General features: G+C 41.6%; 1 protein-coding gene across 1 annotated transcript in view; it reads left to right on the top strand.

The window, feature by feature from the left end:
- The window catches only part of arfgef3 (ARFGEF family member 3), a gene marked incomplete at its 5' end in the record, with an annotated part of 57,633 nt that overhangs the window by 24,607 nt on the left and 16,988 nt on the right, over window positions 1–16,038 (top strand). The window contains 14 exons of the mRNA XM_083988644.1: window positions 1,150–1,368; window positions 3,274–3,384; window positions 4,159–4,309; window positions 5,834–6,175; window positions 8,942–9,075; window positions 9,848–9,993; window positions 10,979–11,158; window positions 11,249–11,390; window positions 12,489–12,611; window positions 12,799–12,899; window positions 13,486–13,627; window positions 14,130–14,258; window positions 14,353–14,529; window positions 15,318–15,432. Coding sequence (XP_083844770.1) covers window positions 1,150–1,368; window positions 3,274–3,384; window positions 4,159–4,309; window positions 5,834–6,175; window positions 8,942–9,075; window positions 9,848–9,993; window positions 10,979–11,158; window positions 11,249–11,390; window positions 12,489–12,611; window positions 12,799–12,899; window positions 13,486–13,627; window positions 14,130–14,258; window positions 14,353–14,529; window positions 15,318–15,432 — 2,212 coding nt within the window. The remainder of the gene's footprint in view (window positions 1–1,149; window positions 1,369–3,273; window positions 3,385–4,158; window positions 4,310–5,833; window positions 6,176–8,941; window positions 9,076–9,847; window positions 9,994–10,978; window positions 11,159–11,248; window positions 11,391–12,488; window positions 12,612–12,798; window positions 12,900–13,485; window positions 13,628–14,129; window positions 14,259–14,352; window positions 14,530–15,317; window positions 15,433–16,038) is intronic.

Below are 16,038 nucleotides of genomic sequence, written 5' to 3'. Positions count from 1 at the left end.
TCGAGTCGTTTGTGTTAACACAGTAACAGTCCCAACTGGTCCAAAACGCCACGTGCAAACCAACTCTTCTCTTTCTCCAAATTTTTAAACGTCTTTTTTATAGAAATTTTATAACTTTTTTATAGAAAATTTTCAACTTTTTTTTTTTTTTTTTTTTAGAAATTTTACAATTTTTTTCTAGATTTTTTAAAACTTTTTTTTTTTTTTTTGAGAAATTTCCAGAAATTCCACTAAAATCTTTCCAAAAATTCACACCGATGGCCGTAACTTGAATGTACATTTAGCAGAGTCTCAGAACAAATATTTGTGTATTTCTGAGGTGTGTTAAAATTTTGTCCAATGGGGGTCTGAGGTCTAATTTGTGTGAATTTAGGGGTCGTTGATGTAAAAAAGCTTTCAGAACCACTGGAACAGAGGCCTAAAAATTAAAATATGACCCGATCTGAGTCTAAACGGACACATCCGGTCACAGAAGTATTGATACTTGAGTATTGATCGGCACATATATGGCAGAGACTCTGAAACAACAACATCTGACTACATGTTCAAGAGCTGAGATCCACATGTTAAAGGGATAGTTCACCCAAAATTCAAATTTCAGCGTGGCTCCGTGCAGCACTGCATGTCCATATGACGGTTGAGAACGGAGCTCACTTTTCTTCGTCCAAAAAGACACACCAAAAAACATCCAGATACCTCCATAGTGCTCGTCTGTAATGTCCCTCTTGTATTGAAACCCCAACATGATAAGTCATAATAAGTCTATATTTTAAGCTTGTTAAAAAAGCTTAAAATATAGAATTCTTTAATTTTCTTCGGAACAATTTGCACGGAGGACTCTGAAACTTCTCCCAGCCCTTAGTCGACATGAGGGTGAGTAGATAATGAGTGAAATTTGAATTTTGGGTGAACTATCCCTTTAACATCTGTCTCCTTCGACACAATCAATAATCAATAATCAAAAATCACATCAGCAGAAAAAAATCTCATTTTTATTTCCTCTGGTTCAAAGTGAGAAAGACTCACTTTCATTTCCACCTGTCGATCATGGATTTGATCACAGATTATAAATATTAAAGAGCTGAAACAATAAGAGATGGAGGATGGAGCAGGATCACCATGGTAACCACCGCCTCTCTCTCCTCTCAGGTGCGGCGTTCTCCCGCTTCATCCTGACCGGCGTGTGGGTGAACCTGATGGACGTGCTGTCCACGCCGCTGACCGGCCGCATGGCGGGAAGCTCCCGCGGCCTGAGCTTCATCCTGGGAACAACGGAGGGAACGAAGGAGCAGAGTCAGAGAGAGAGAGACACCATCTGTCTCAGTCTGGACGGTCTACGCAAGGCCGCCGCACTCAGCTGCTCCCTGGGTACACACACACACACACACACACACACACACCTACACACACACACACACACACACACACACAGAGTCCTCCGTGGCTTCTCTGAGTTACAGGGGGTCTCGGCGTAGCAGTGCATGTCCATATGACGGTTGCAGATGGATACCAACTGTCTTCGTAACAAAAAGACACACCAAAAAATATCCACATACCTCCATGCTGCTCGTATGTAATGTCCGTCTTGTATTGAAGCCCCGAAATGCAAAATTGTCCCGAAAAGAATTAAATAAAAGTCTATATTGCAAGCTTTTTCAAGCTCCTCTTCCCGGTTCATCCAAATTTGACGAACCGGGAAGAGGAGCTTCAAGAAGCTTCCGCTACAAAACAAGCTTGAAAAATAGACTTATTTAAATTTTTTTTGGAACAAGTTCCCATGTCGGGGCTTCAATATAAGACGGACATTACATACGAGCAGCATGGAGGTATGTGGATATTTTTTGGTGTCTTTTTGTTACGAAGACAGTTGGTATCCATTAGCAACCGTTATATGGACATTAGGGTTGCACATCTCTCTGTGATAAACGATTCGATATGAATCTAGATACACAGATTACGATTTGATTCAAAAACGATATCCTTTTATTACAGACTGATTCGATCCGATTCGATACAGTGTAGGACGATTCGATTCTACGGTTAATATTTGTTGTAGGCTAGATATTTTATAAAACAAAGAATTCTATGAAAGTGACTATCTTACAGTAGTACTACAATATTTTCTTTTCAAATATATATCCCCAAGCATTGTTGCTTTAAAGCACTGGCAAAAAAAAGAAAGAAGAAAAAGAGAATAACAATAAAATCACATGTCAATGTATTTATTCTTTGACATGGACCAATATCTGTGAGAACGTTTTTGTAATTAGCCCTTTTCCACCGAGCTGGTTCCGGTGCTGGTTCGGAGCCAGTGCCTGCTCAGCACCAGTTCTTGGTTCAGCACCAACTCCTTGCTGGGTCAGAGCTGGGGCTGGCAGCGGAGTTACCTTAGCAACAAGACCGCTACGTATTACGTTTGTTTATCGATGAAGCTAACTAGCTGAGCTACAGGCAGTGGCTAACAGCAGCTAACGCTCATATCAAAACATATAGGCTACGTCGAAACGTAGTTGCCGGTCGCGGCGATTACAGCGAAGACGGCTGCTTTTTTTCAGCCGGGTTTAGAGTTATCACTAATTAAAAGCCTAGTCTGCTTCCACGTCGGGTCCGGTGTTCAACACCCGCAGGTCGGACCAGGTTGTCTACCTGTAGCAGGCAGCAGAAACAGGAGCAGCTCCTGGATGGGGAGTGTGCTAACAGCAGCAGCAAAGCTAACGTCAGGACGTCATCTGTTAAACCCCCCCCCCCCCCCCCCCCCCCCTCCGTTATTGGACACAACATGAAACTACTCCAGTTAGCGAATCGTGTTGTAACAAAGATATTCGCAGAAAAAAAAATGTTTATACGTGGCCCGTTGATTGATTTATGAGCTATTAAAGACACCGCTAACGGCAAAGCACTCTAGCCCATAGCGATAACCGGTTCATGACTCTACAACCGATTCATCTAGGAATTCACGGCTAATTTGTATCGATTCAGGAGGCTGCTACCGATACAGCCGAATCTCTCACTTGTTAAACCGAATATCCGGTCGCATCGGTTTATCGTTCACAACCCTAATGGACATGCACTGCTACGCCGAGACCCCCTGTAACTCAGAGAAGCCACGGAGGACTCTGAAACTTCTCCCAGCCCTTAGTCCAAATTAAATTTGAATTTTGGGTGAACTATCCCTTTAACCTGTGTGTGTGTGTGTGTGTGTGTGTGTGTGTGTGTGTGTGTGTGTGTGTGTGTGTGTGTGTGTGTGTGTGTGTGTGTGTGTGTGTGTGACAGGTGTGGCTGCCAACTGTGCGTCAGCGTTGGCTCAGATGGCTGCAGCCTCGTGTGTCCAGGAGGAGAAGGAGGAGAAGGAAACCACGGAGACGGGGGATGCCATCGCACAAGGTAGAGACACACACACACACACACACACACACACCAGAGACTCTGAGCTCCAGCTGTTCACCTGGAGGTTTAAGGTGTTGTCAGTAGTGACCTCTAGTGGCAGCTGAGAGACTCAACATCACACACTGTGACTCTGAGTCTGATTATTATCATCAGTGTTTAGACACGTTCTAAAACGTATTAGTTAAAGTTACTAGTTACTTTCGCCCCAAAAGTAACTGAGTTAGTAACTGAATTACTACATTATAAAATTACCTAAGAAACTATTGCTTTAATTAAAGGGATAGTTCAACATTTTGGCAAATTGGCAAATAAGATTGGCAAATAAGATAATAACACAACGTTACCAGACAGAGTTGTTTTAGAGGTAAATTCATGCAAAACCGCTGATGCACGTTGCCTTCAGGGACAGTTTTTCATCATCAGTCTCTGTATTTCCCTCTAAAACAACTCTGTGTGGTAACGTTGTGTTATTATCTCATAGCGTGGTGAATGTGCAGCTCACAACTTGTCCACCAGAGCGTTGTGGAGTTGTTGGATTGTGTATTTGATGAGTTTGATGAGGGAAACCAAGAAATCCCATAATGAGCCTCCGTAGCGTAGCTCTGAGCAGCTCACGGCTCTGCTCCGCCGTTCTAAAAACAGCTTGCACCGACAATTAAAGGTAACGAACCTACTGCTATGACTATAGGGATTATGGCAATGGGCCAATCTGACTAAATGTTGAACTATCCCTTTAAGTGCATGTATGTGTGTGTGTGCGTGTGTGTGCAGTGAAGCAGCGTGTGGAGCAGCGCCTGGAGCTGATTGGTCGTCCTCAGGGAGTTCGTCTGCACACGGCTCACGTCCTGTGTATGGACGCCATCCTGAACGTGGGACTGGAGATGGGCAGCCACAACCACAACTGCTGGCCGCACGTGTTCAGGTAACACACACACACACACACACACACACAGCCTGTACTCAGCCGTCAGGACTTCCTGTCACTTTGTGATGTCACAACTAAGCCCCGCCCCCTCACCACCTGGACCCACCATCCAACAACTGGAAGGACTTGGTTTCTCTGAGGGTTTTATTCTGAAATCTGCTCTGTTTTTATTGGAACACACACACACACACACACACGTCATGTCTTTATGTTTGATTTATGTTTGTCACTTGTATTGCACAATTTAAGAGTTTTTTGTTGCTCAGAAGATGAAATTGTCTCTTGAGTTCCTCTTGTTCTCTGATTAGTTCTGATTTATTCATCAACACATCGTCCTCTTTCTCTCTCTGTCTCTCAATTCAATTCAATTCAAATCAAATTTGCATGAATGTCACAAAGCATAAAGACTCAATGAAACAAAACAACAATACACTTCATAAGTATATAGACCGAATCTCCTTGTTGTTTACATTCTACTTCCTGGTAGAAAACCAGCTGTAATGTGAATGAGATCAATAGTAACGAACGAGAGTTTAGCTATATATCATATTTTTCCCGCCCTATCACCGTTTAGACAAATCTGAAATGATTGAAGAAACATTACTATTTCTGTGTGTGTGTTTTGTGTTGCTATGTGTTGTATTTATTCAGTTTGGGGGAATCACAGTGTCTAGAAAGCATCAGTGGCTCAGCTGACAGGGACAGCTAACGGTAGCTAAGCTAACGGTAGCTAAGCTAACAGCAGCAGCTAAGCTAACAGCAGGACGTCAGCTGTTAAAACCCTCCCGTTGTGGGACACGACATGAAACTACTCCAGTTAGCTCAGTCATGTTGGAACTCAGATATCCGCTGGAGAAAATATTTTTTCATGGAGCGTTTATTGAGTCACTGAGTTATTAAAGTTAAACAGGTAGCTAACTGTTAGCCCGGCTAATCTATGATAACCATGACTAATTTACAAACATCAGATTAGTCTAAACGGTGATATAGTGACATGAAAAATTTGATAAATATAGTGAAACTCTCGTCCGTCACTATTGTTCTCATGCTGGTTTTCTACTAGCCTGATGCATCAGCCGCTTACTTCATTACATTTCATATAGCGTCTGAACACGAGCCATAGGGATTCGTTTGCTTCCGGGAGGCGGTTGCTTACATTTGCTTCAACTAATCGCTGCTGCTTGGTGGTCACGTGTGCTATACACCGGTTAAGCTCATAGGTTAATCTTGAGCGCTTGAGTTCAACGTCATCGCCTTCACTTAGCCTACCCGTCTGTTCGCTGATTGGTAGCGGACGGAGCAAACCGAAACGCATTGCTAGTTTCCTGACTACATGGTTGAGGCAAATGAAATTTGCCGGAACCAGTAGGCGGCGCTAGCCTGGCTAGTTTTCTACCAGGAAGTAGTTGTAAACAACAAGGAGATTCGTCCTATAGAATAAAGCTCAAGAAAAAATAAATAAATAAAATGTTTAGTATAAAAGAAAGTTTAAAAGTTTTTCTCTCTCTCTGTCTCTCTCAGGGTGACTGAGTACATCAGTACGTTGGAGCACACTCACTTCAGCGACGGCTTCAGTCAGCCGTCGTCTCTCACCACCATCAGCAGCAGCAGCAGCAGTAGAGAGGCGGCGGCGGCTGCAGCGGCGGCCGGCGTGGACGTGGGTCTGGAGCTGAGCTGTGAGTCGGGACCGGACCAGAGCTCCGAGCTGGTCCTGAGTCAGCCGGTCATCCAGCCGCTGTCCATCCAGGAGCTGCTGAAGGAGCGGGGGAGGGGGGGCCGGGGCCACGACACCAGGAGCTGCAGCCTGATGACGGGGACCAGCGCCGCCAAGGCCGTGTGCACGCTGTCCACACAGGCCGACAGGTAGGACCACACACACACACACACACACACACACACACACACACACACACACACACACACACACACGTCCTTGTAATGCTATCTTTGTGCACTGCAAAAACTCAAAATCTTCCCAAGAATATTTGTCTTATTTCTTGTCCAAATGTCTAATTTCTAGTCACTTAAAATTTTAAATTTCCACTTAAAATAAGACTCATCACCTAAAAATGTACTTGTTTTCAGATCATTTTCATTTATTTCAAACTAATTTTCACTTGAAATAAGTAGAAAAATCTGCCAGTGAAAGCAGGTTTTTTGTGCTTGTAATAAGGAAGAAAAAACTCCACTATTTTTCTTTTTTTTTACTTATTTCAAGTGAAAATACACTTGAAAGAAGTAAAAAGTTTCTAAAAACAAGCTACTTTTATGTAATGAGTCTTATTTTAAGTATAATGAGATTTGTTTTGACTAGAAAGAAGACAAATATTCTTGATAAGATTTAGAGTTTTTGCAGTGTGAGGACATGTCATTGACATAATGTATTCCCTAGCCCCTTACCCTAACCTTAACCATCCAAAACAAATGCCTAACCTTAACCATCACTCTAAACCTCATATAAACCTGATTATAAGCTGGACCGGCCAAAATGTCCTCACTTCCCAAAAATGTCCTCACTCTGTTGGTTAAAAACTCTTTTCCGGTCCTCACAACGTAGTTAAGACAAGAACAGACACACACACACACACACACACACACACACACACACACACACACACACACACACACACACACACACACACTTTGGGAGGAGGAGGAGTTTGTATAACGACCAGCAGGGGGCAGCAGCAGCACAGAGCTCAGGTTGAAGCTGTTAACGAACGTCCTGCAGAAATATCTTCATACACACTTCACTAAGTAAATGTACTCATGTAGAGGAGGTTATTATAATATATAAATATATATGTATATATATATATATATATATATATATATATATATATATATATATATATATATATATATATATATATATATATTTATTTATTTATTTATATATGAAGCCACAGAAAAAAAATGAAGAGACCACTTCAAAATGATAAATTTCTCTAGTTTTACTGTTTAAAGCTTTGAGTTTGATTTTTTTTTTTAAATGTTAACAACTTTATATTAATTTTATGCCGACATGAAAAGGACGAATAAAAATAATAGTGAAAAAAATAAATAAACAGACAATAAGTGACAATTCATGTGATTCACACGTCATTCAGGTGAAGTAATCTACTAAGATAGAAGTAAAAAACAAAACAAAAGGTGAACTACGGTCCACAAACAAATGATCACCCCCGCACAAGTTAAAAAAAAAAGTAAGGTTCAAGTACTTTATTTGTTTATTTGAATGGGACAGTGCACATTAATGGACATAAGAACATGTAAATATTATAATATAATACATATAGCAGGATGCCAGTTCCCAATAACATAAAAACAGTTCAAAACAATACAACATTGCACTTCATTTTAAAAAAAAGTAGACAACACAAAAGGCAACAATAACAATGAAAACACATTGAGACACTGAGTAAAATGAACATTTTTGTTTCATTCTGTAAAACTACAACAACATTTCTCCCAAATTTGAAATAAAAATATTGTCATTTAGAGCTTTTATTGGCAGAAAATGAGAACTGGTCAAAACTAAAAAAGTATTTTTAGATCTTGAATAATAATAATAATGCAAAGAAAACATGTTCATATTCATTCCTAAACAACACAACAGGAATATTTTAACAACTCAACTTTGGTGATGATAATGTCAATGTTTAATCCAGCAGTGGTTTTTATAACTTTCCTATAAAAGCAGATGTGGTTCAGGTGACGACCTCATCAGAGTCTCATTAAGTAGAAGGAGTTGTGTTTGTGTTGGTGTTTAAAAAAGAAAAACTGGAATTGAATGAGTGTCGTACATGTAGAGATGCTTTTTAACCAACATTGGTGACTTTGACTTATATTAAAGACTCATGAGTTTATAGAAAATGTTACTGAGACAGATAGAAACAAATGTGTGTGTTTGTTATTGTGCAAGTCAACAACAGTTCTGCTCTTATTAAAGTTTATTCCCCAGTTCATCCCTCACACACACACACACACACACACACACACACACACACACACACACACACACACACACACACACACACACACACACACACACACAGCCTCAGTAAATATGTGTGTGTGTGTGTGTGTTTAGTGAGGATCATCTCTTATGTAACCTGTCCTGTTCTCTGCTGCTTTTAGGAGCAAATAAAAAAACGGTTCCCTCTGATCTTTTGGAGCAGATGGACTGAACACATTTACAAGCTCAGAGAGCTGCCAAAACATAGTAAATACTGACACACACACACACACACACACACACACACACTGGGCTTAGAGGACAATACTGTGTGTCCCTGAGCTACTTGTTCTTAAAGGGAAAATGGTCTGAAGCTTTTTTACAGTTTTTCTCAGTTGGTTCGGCTCATTTCTCTGAACAGAAATTACATTCTCTAAACTCTAAGTCCTTCATTCACTATAGTTACTGGACTAGTTTTTATTGTCTAGCTAACAGAATACTATTGTGTATATAAAACTGAAAAAAAAAAAATATATATATATAAGTAGCCTGCAGTCTGTAAATAAATCTATGGTGTTCATGGTTTTATGTTCTAGACTAATTTTGACAACTGAACAGACTATTGTGCATGTGACGACTTATATAATGAAATGATGCTGTGTGTGTTGCAGGTTGTTTGAAGAAGCAGCCACCAAGCTGAACCTGGTTGGTCTGATCGGTTTCCTGGATCAGCTGAGAAAAGCGTCTCAGTCTCAGCTGTTCGACTCCGTTACTGAGACTGGAGACTATTCACTGGCCATGCCAGGTACACACACACACACACACACACACACACACACACACACACACACACACACACTAAAAACACCTTAAAACCAGCCGTCAGGACATCTCTTTGTGATGTCACAACTAAGCCCCGCCCCCTCACCACCTGGACCCACCATCCATCCAACAACAACTTGCAGGATTTGGTTTCTCTGAGTGTTTTATTTAGAAATCTGCTCTGTTTTTATTTTAAATCACTTTAGAAAACAGTCAGCCAATCAGAAGAGAGCCTCAGAGCCTCCTCACAATGCACAGCATAGGATAAAACACAGTTACAAAAGTTAAATACATCTGATTCATTTCAAAATTTAAAAACAGTTACAGACTGTGGTAAAGAGGTTTGAGATGATATTTTTATAATGTTGATAGGATGGAGGAGCATTGATTTTAAGTGTGAGTTGAAGATCGTTCCAGGAGGCAGTACAGGGGCATCATAGCAAAATGCAGATTTACCAAGTTCAGTTTGTACCCGGGGGACTTAAAAAGTAAGCCAGTCATTGGAGCGAGTTGAATATGAACCTTGATTTAAATCTAACAGTGTTGTAATGTGTGGTGGGAGTTCTTCAGTAATGGCTTTAAAGATGAAGATACTAGAGCTCCAGAGAGAAGCTGAGAGAGAGGAGATGGAAAACTACACTGAGGTGGTTTTTAGATCTTCTCATGGATCAGCCCTTCAAAATAAAAGCACAGCAGCAGAAGTAGGAGAAGTAGAAGAGACATCCCATAATGAGTGTTACCCTGTGTTGCCGTAGGAGAGCCCAAGTCGACGGTGGAGTGTCGCAGTGCGCTGCATCTCTTCCGTCTGGGCGAGGCCATGCTGCGCATCGTCAGGAACCGCAGTCGGCCGCTGCTGCACATGATGAGAGCCTGGAACGCCGTGGCACCACACCTGGTGGAGGTGATGACATCACCACTCACCTCATGACATCACCACTCACCTCATGACATCACTACTCATCACTTTACTGTGTCCTTCTCCTTTTCCTGCTCCTCCTTCTTCTCCATCATCTCCTCTTTTTCCTTCTTCATCATCTTCTCCTCCTTGAATGAATGAATGTGTTTATTTCGATCACAGCATCAAAATTATCTACAAAGCAAACAAAAAAACAAATTCAAGGTAGTAACAAATACTATATAGCTGGTGGAAAAGGGTTGCGGCTGAAGCAAAGCTCATAGCTGCTGCAGCCTCGTTTCTCATTTCATTATAAAACCATAAGCAGTCTGATCGGAATGGCGCATATACATACACACATACACACATACACACATACACACATATACCTACACAGTACGTCCCCCACCGACCATCCTATAACTATCCACAAACCTACACAACTCAAAAAGAAAACAGGTCGAAATTTCCTAGGTTACATTACACAACCCATATCAATCCTCAACTACAAACATATGCTAAAAAACAAGAAAACTTCATATTTGCTGCAAAATTAAGTTAATTATTTCTCTGATCCTTTGTTGCTCTCAACATTTTCAAGTTTGTACTTTTCAGGAATATTATTTTTAAACATTGTTTTTAAATGGGCAACATTTTTACTGTCTTTAATATCTTCTGGTAAGCTGTTCCAAAGTTTCACTCCACAGACAGATATGCACATAGTTTTCAACGTGGTACGAGCTGAAGGTTGCTTTAACTTCCCTCTCCCTCTTAGGTTGTACCCTCCCTCTCTTTCCCCAAACATTTTTTGGATTTTTGCTGGAAGTAGATTGTGCTTTGCTTCATACAAAAATTGTGCAGTTTCTTTCTCCTCCTTCATCATCATCTATTAATCTTCCCTTTCTTAAGGCGCTGCAGCTCTTCAACAAGGTGATTTGTACCTGTTAGAAATGTAAATAAAGTTAGTTTGTATGGTCTCCTCCTCCTGCAGGCAGCGTGCCACACGGACCGGCCCGTGTCCCAGAAGGCCGTGTCCTTCATCCACGACGTCCTGACGGAGGTGCTGACCAGCTGGGCCGAGCCTCCTCACTTCCACTTCAACGAGGCCTTGTTCCGGCCGCTGGAGCACATCATGCAGCTGGAGAAGTGTGACGAAGACGTTCAGGACCAGGTGAGCTCCCACTCCCACACCCATCCTCTCTACACCTCGCTCTACCTCAGTGTGTGAACTCTGTGCGTGTTTGTGTGGCGCCCCCTGCAGGTCATCACGTCCATCGGCGAGCTGGTGGAGATGTGTTCTCCTCAGATCCAGTCTGGCTGGCGGCCGCTGTTCAGCGCCCTGAGGAACGTCCACAGCAGCAGACCTGACGCCAAGGACTACCTGCTGGCCGAGTACTCCATGGGTCAGTCGCACACACACACACACACACACACACACACACATATACACACACACACACACACACACACACATATACACACACACACACACACACACACACACACACACACACACACAATTCTTCAGTTCGAATTCTTCATGGTTAATTTCATCCACTCTATAGAGCAATGGTTCTCAAAGTGTGGTCTGGGGACCCCCAGGGGTCCTTGAGAGAGTTATTTTACCACTTTTTTTCTTGACATTTTTAATGATTTTTTGAGAAATTGTATCATTTTTTTCCCCAGAATTTTTCCTTTTTTTATATATAGAAATTTTACCACTTTTTTCTAGAATTTTAGACATTTTAGCACTTTTTTCTTCATACATTTATAGGTTTGTTTATTAGAAATTGTATCACTTTTTTTTTTTAATTTTACTATTTTTTTCTACAATTATTAAAAACTTTTTTTGGATAAATTTCAGCAGTTTAAAAAAAAAAAATTTAAAACCTTTTTTAGAGAAATCTTACCACATTTTTCTTGAATTATTAAAACTTTTTTCTCAAAAGTTTACCACTTTTTTCTTGACATTTTTTCCTAGAATTTTTTTTGATAAATTTCACAAGTTTTTTATTTTTTTATTTTAGATGTTTTAAAAACTTTTTTCCAAAAATGTCACGCTCAGATTTCTTTAGGTTATTTACCAGTTGAATCGACAAATAGCTCCTTAAATGCCTCAGACGTCTTCGCCTCCGTCTTTGCTTGAGGAACAGGCAGCGTTTTCTTAAAATAAAGAAAACTGTTTTTGGTAAATACTAGTTAGTCCTTAGCTCATAAGCTACTATCATGCATTATGGAGAGTTATTACAGGTCATGATGGAGACACACAACAGTAGGATCAGACAACCAATCAGGATCAGACACATCTGCTGACGCAACCATGATCAGAACATTAGGGTGTAGAGTCTGAAATCTCCTCTAGTCGTTCCCTATGTAGTGAACTACATCACATGCAGGACGTAGGGAACAGGGAGTGAATGAGTGGACGATTTCAGACACAGTGACGACCTGAAACCAAGATGGCAGCTCTGACTGTCTCTCTTCCTCCCTCCTCCCTCCAGGGAAGTCCCAGGCTCCGGTGTTCGACGTCTTTGAGGCGTTCATCAACACCGACAACATCCAGGTGTTCGCCAACGCCGCCACAGATTACATCATGTGTCTGATGAAGTTCGTTAAAGGGTTAGGTTCGTCTGCTTCCATGTGTTTGTTTCTTTGTTTAATTTAATGTGTAAAAATCTCTGATGAACATTTATAAAAGTGAATGATGGTGTGTGTGTGTGTGTGTGTGTGTGTGTGTGTGTGTGTGTGTGTGTGTGTGTGTGTGTGTGTGTGTGTGTGTGTGTGTGTGTGTGTGTGTGTGTGTGTGTGCAGGTGAGATGGAGTGTAAGGAGCTGGGAGACTGTGGATCGTCTGGTTTCAGCTCCACCGACCTCTGTCTTCCTGCTCTGGATTATCTACGCAAGTGTTCACAGGTGAGACATGCAGAGAGGAAACATTAAAGGGATAGTTCAACATTTTAGTCAAATTGGCCCATTGCCATAATAATCCCTATAGTCTTAGCAGTAGGTTTGTTACCTTTGATACCTTGGATTTCTTGGTTTCCCTCATCAAACTCATCAAATACACAATCCAACAACTCCACAACGCTCTGGTGGACAAGTTGTGAGCTGCACATTCACCACACTATGAGATAATAACACAACGTTACCACACAGAGTTGTTTTAGAGGGAAATACATGCAAAACCGCTGATGTGCGTTGCCTTCAGGGACAGTTTTTCATCAACAGTCTCTGTATTTCCCTCTAAAACAACTCTGTCTGGTAACGTTCTGTTGTCTGAGCAGCTCACGGCTCTGCTCCGCCGTTCTAAAAACAGCTTGCACCGACAATTAAAGGTAACGAACCTACTGCTATGACTATAGGGATTATGGCAATGGGCCAGTTTGACAAAATGTTGAACTATCTCTTTAATATAAACATAAAGAAATATAAAATATTATATTGTATTTATTTAATAAAAACGAATATGAATATATAATCTGGACGTGTTTGATTGAAGCTGCTGGCGAAGATCTACCAGATGTCGTCCAAGCCGGTGTTCCTGGGAGCGCGGCTCGCCAGCCTCCCTCTGAGGTCCCAGCGCTCCGTCAGCAGCGAGGACGGGATGGACGGTGTCCTGCAGGAGTTCGACGACGACACAGGTGGAGAGGCTCTTAATTTTGACAAAACACGGCTCCAAATGTTTGTTTTTTCCTGCGACCAATCGACCAATGAGATTTAAATTTAAATTTAAATTGCATTGAGTTTGCCCTGTGCATGCACTTCATAAATAAAATTGAATTGAATCATTTTTTTGGTCGACTATTTGGGGGCAGCCCTAGTTATAATTGTTAATGTTAGGCTATATATTGTTGTTATAATAATAAATAATCCAGTTTTTGCTATCAAAATCTCTTCTTTTTTTAACCTTAATAAAATTTGAATTGAATAGAATCGTGTATCGAACCGTGGGTCAGAAATCAAGATACGAATCGAATCGTGACTTTGGTGTATCGTTACAGGCCTACTCCTTTGTCATCTTGTCTCCTCACGTCCTCATGTCCTCACCTCCTCGTCTCCTAACCTCCTTGTCTCCTCTGTCTCCTCACCTCCTTGTCTCCTCACCTCCTCGTCCCCTAACCTCCTTGTCTCCTCTGTCCTCAGGTCTGATCCAGGTCTGGATATTACTCCTGGAGCAGCTGACCGCCGCCGTGTCCGACTGTCCTCGCCAGCACCAGCCGCCGACGCTGGAGCTGCTGTTCGCTCTGCTGCGTGAGGTCACCGCCGTGCCAGGTAACCATGGTAACCGCGGTCACGTGACCTCACAGGGAAGAAGCAGCAGCAGCAGGTGATGATGTGTTAACTCCTCCCTCCCTCCTCCCTACAGGTCCGGGCTTCGCCATCTTCTCCGTCATCCAGCTGCTGCTCCCTGTGATGTCACTGTGGCTGCAGCGTAGCCACGGCAACCACTCCTACTGGGATGTGGCGGCGGCGAACTTCAAACACGCCATCGGGCTGTCGTGTGAGCTGGTGGTGGAGCACGTCAACAGCTTCATCCACTCAGGTGAGAGAGACACGACACGACACGTTGGTGTGAAGTGGAGCGTCACTATGACATCACAAAGATTAAAGGGATAGTTCACCCAAAATTCAAATTTCACTCATCATCTCCTCCCCCTCATGTGGACTAAGGGCTGGGAGAAGTTTCAGAGTCCTCCGTGGCTTCTCTGAGTTACAGGGGGTCTCGGCGTAGCAGTGCATGTCCATATAACGGTTGCAAATGGATACCAACTGTCTTCATAACAAAAAGACACACCAAAAAACATCCAGATACCTCCATGCTGCTCGTATGTAATGTCCCTCTTGTATTGAAGCCCCGAAATGAGAAATTGTTCCGAAAAAAAAAAAAAGTCTATATTTCAAGCTTGTTTGCAGTCTCACTAATCGCACTGACACCGGCGCAAATCACACGAGATTTGGACGGACCAGGAAGAGGAGCTTCCGTTACAAAACAAGCTTGAAATATAGACTTATTTAATTTTTTTCAGGACAATTTCGCATTTCGGGGCTTCAATACCAGAGGGACATTACGTACGAGCAGCATGGAGGTATTTGGATGTTTTTTGGTGTGTCTTTTTGTTACGAAGACAGTTGGTATCCATTTGCAACCGTTATATGGACATGCACTGCTACGCCGAGACCCCCTGTAACTCAGAGAAGCCACGGAGGACTCTGAAACTTCTCCCAGCCCTTAGTCCACATGAGGGGGACGAGATAATGAGGGAAATTTGAATTTTGAGTGGACTATCCCTTTAAACCGTGTGTGTGTGTGTTGTGTGTGTGTGTGTCCAGACATCGGTTACGAGTGTCTGATGAACCTGATGCTGAAGGACTTGTTCAAGCTGCTGGTGGCCTGTGTGTCTGAACCGGCTGAGACCATCAGTAGAGTCGGCTGCTCCTGCATCAGGTGAGTCATTATTATGGATTTAATGAATCCACTTAAGTATTTGGTTCTCAAACTTTTTTACATCAATGACCCCTAAACTGACACAAATTAGACCACGGACCCCCATTGGACAAAACTTTGAAGCAAACACCAGAAATACTCAAATATTTGTTCTGAGACTGAAGAACATTACTTTCTTAGTCAATGTACGTTCAAGTTAGGGCCATTGGTGTGGATTTTTGGAAAGATTTCTGGAAATTTCTCAAAAAAAAAAAAGTTTTAAAAATTCTAGAAAAAATGGTAACATTTCTCAAACGAAAAAAGTTTAAAATTTTCTACAAAAAAGTTATCAAATTTCTATAAAAAAGATGTTTAGAAATTTGGAGAAAAAAATGGTAAAATTTCAAAAAAAAAAAAAGGTAAAAAACATTAAAAGTTTTTAGAAAAAAGTGATGACATTTCTCAATGAAAAAAAACAAAAAGCTGAAGAATGTTACTTTTTTAGTTGATGTACATTAAAATTAGGGCCAATGGCGTGAATGTTTGGAAATATTGTAGAGAAATTTCTGGAAAAAGTGGAACAATTTCTCCAAAAACATTTAAACATTTCTAGAAAAGAGTGGTAAA

This window comes from Trachurus trachurus, assembly GCF_905171665.1.
Source record: "Trachurus trachurus genome assembly, chromosome: 15".
In the NCBI taxonomy this organism is placed as follows: Eukaryota; Metazoa; Chordata; class Actinopteri; order Carangiformes; family Carangidae; genus Trachurus; species Trachurus trachurus.
The sequence above is the reverse complement of the archived record's forward strand: the minus strand, read 5'-3'. Positions and strand labels throughout refer to the sequence as shown.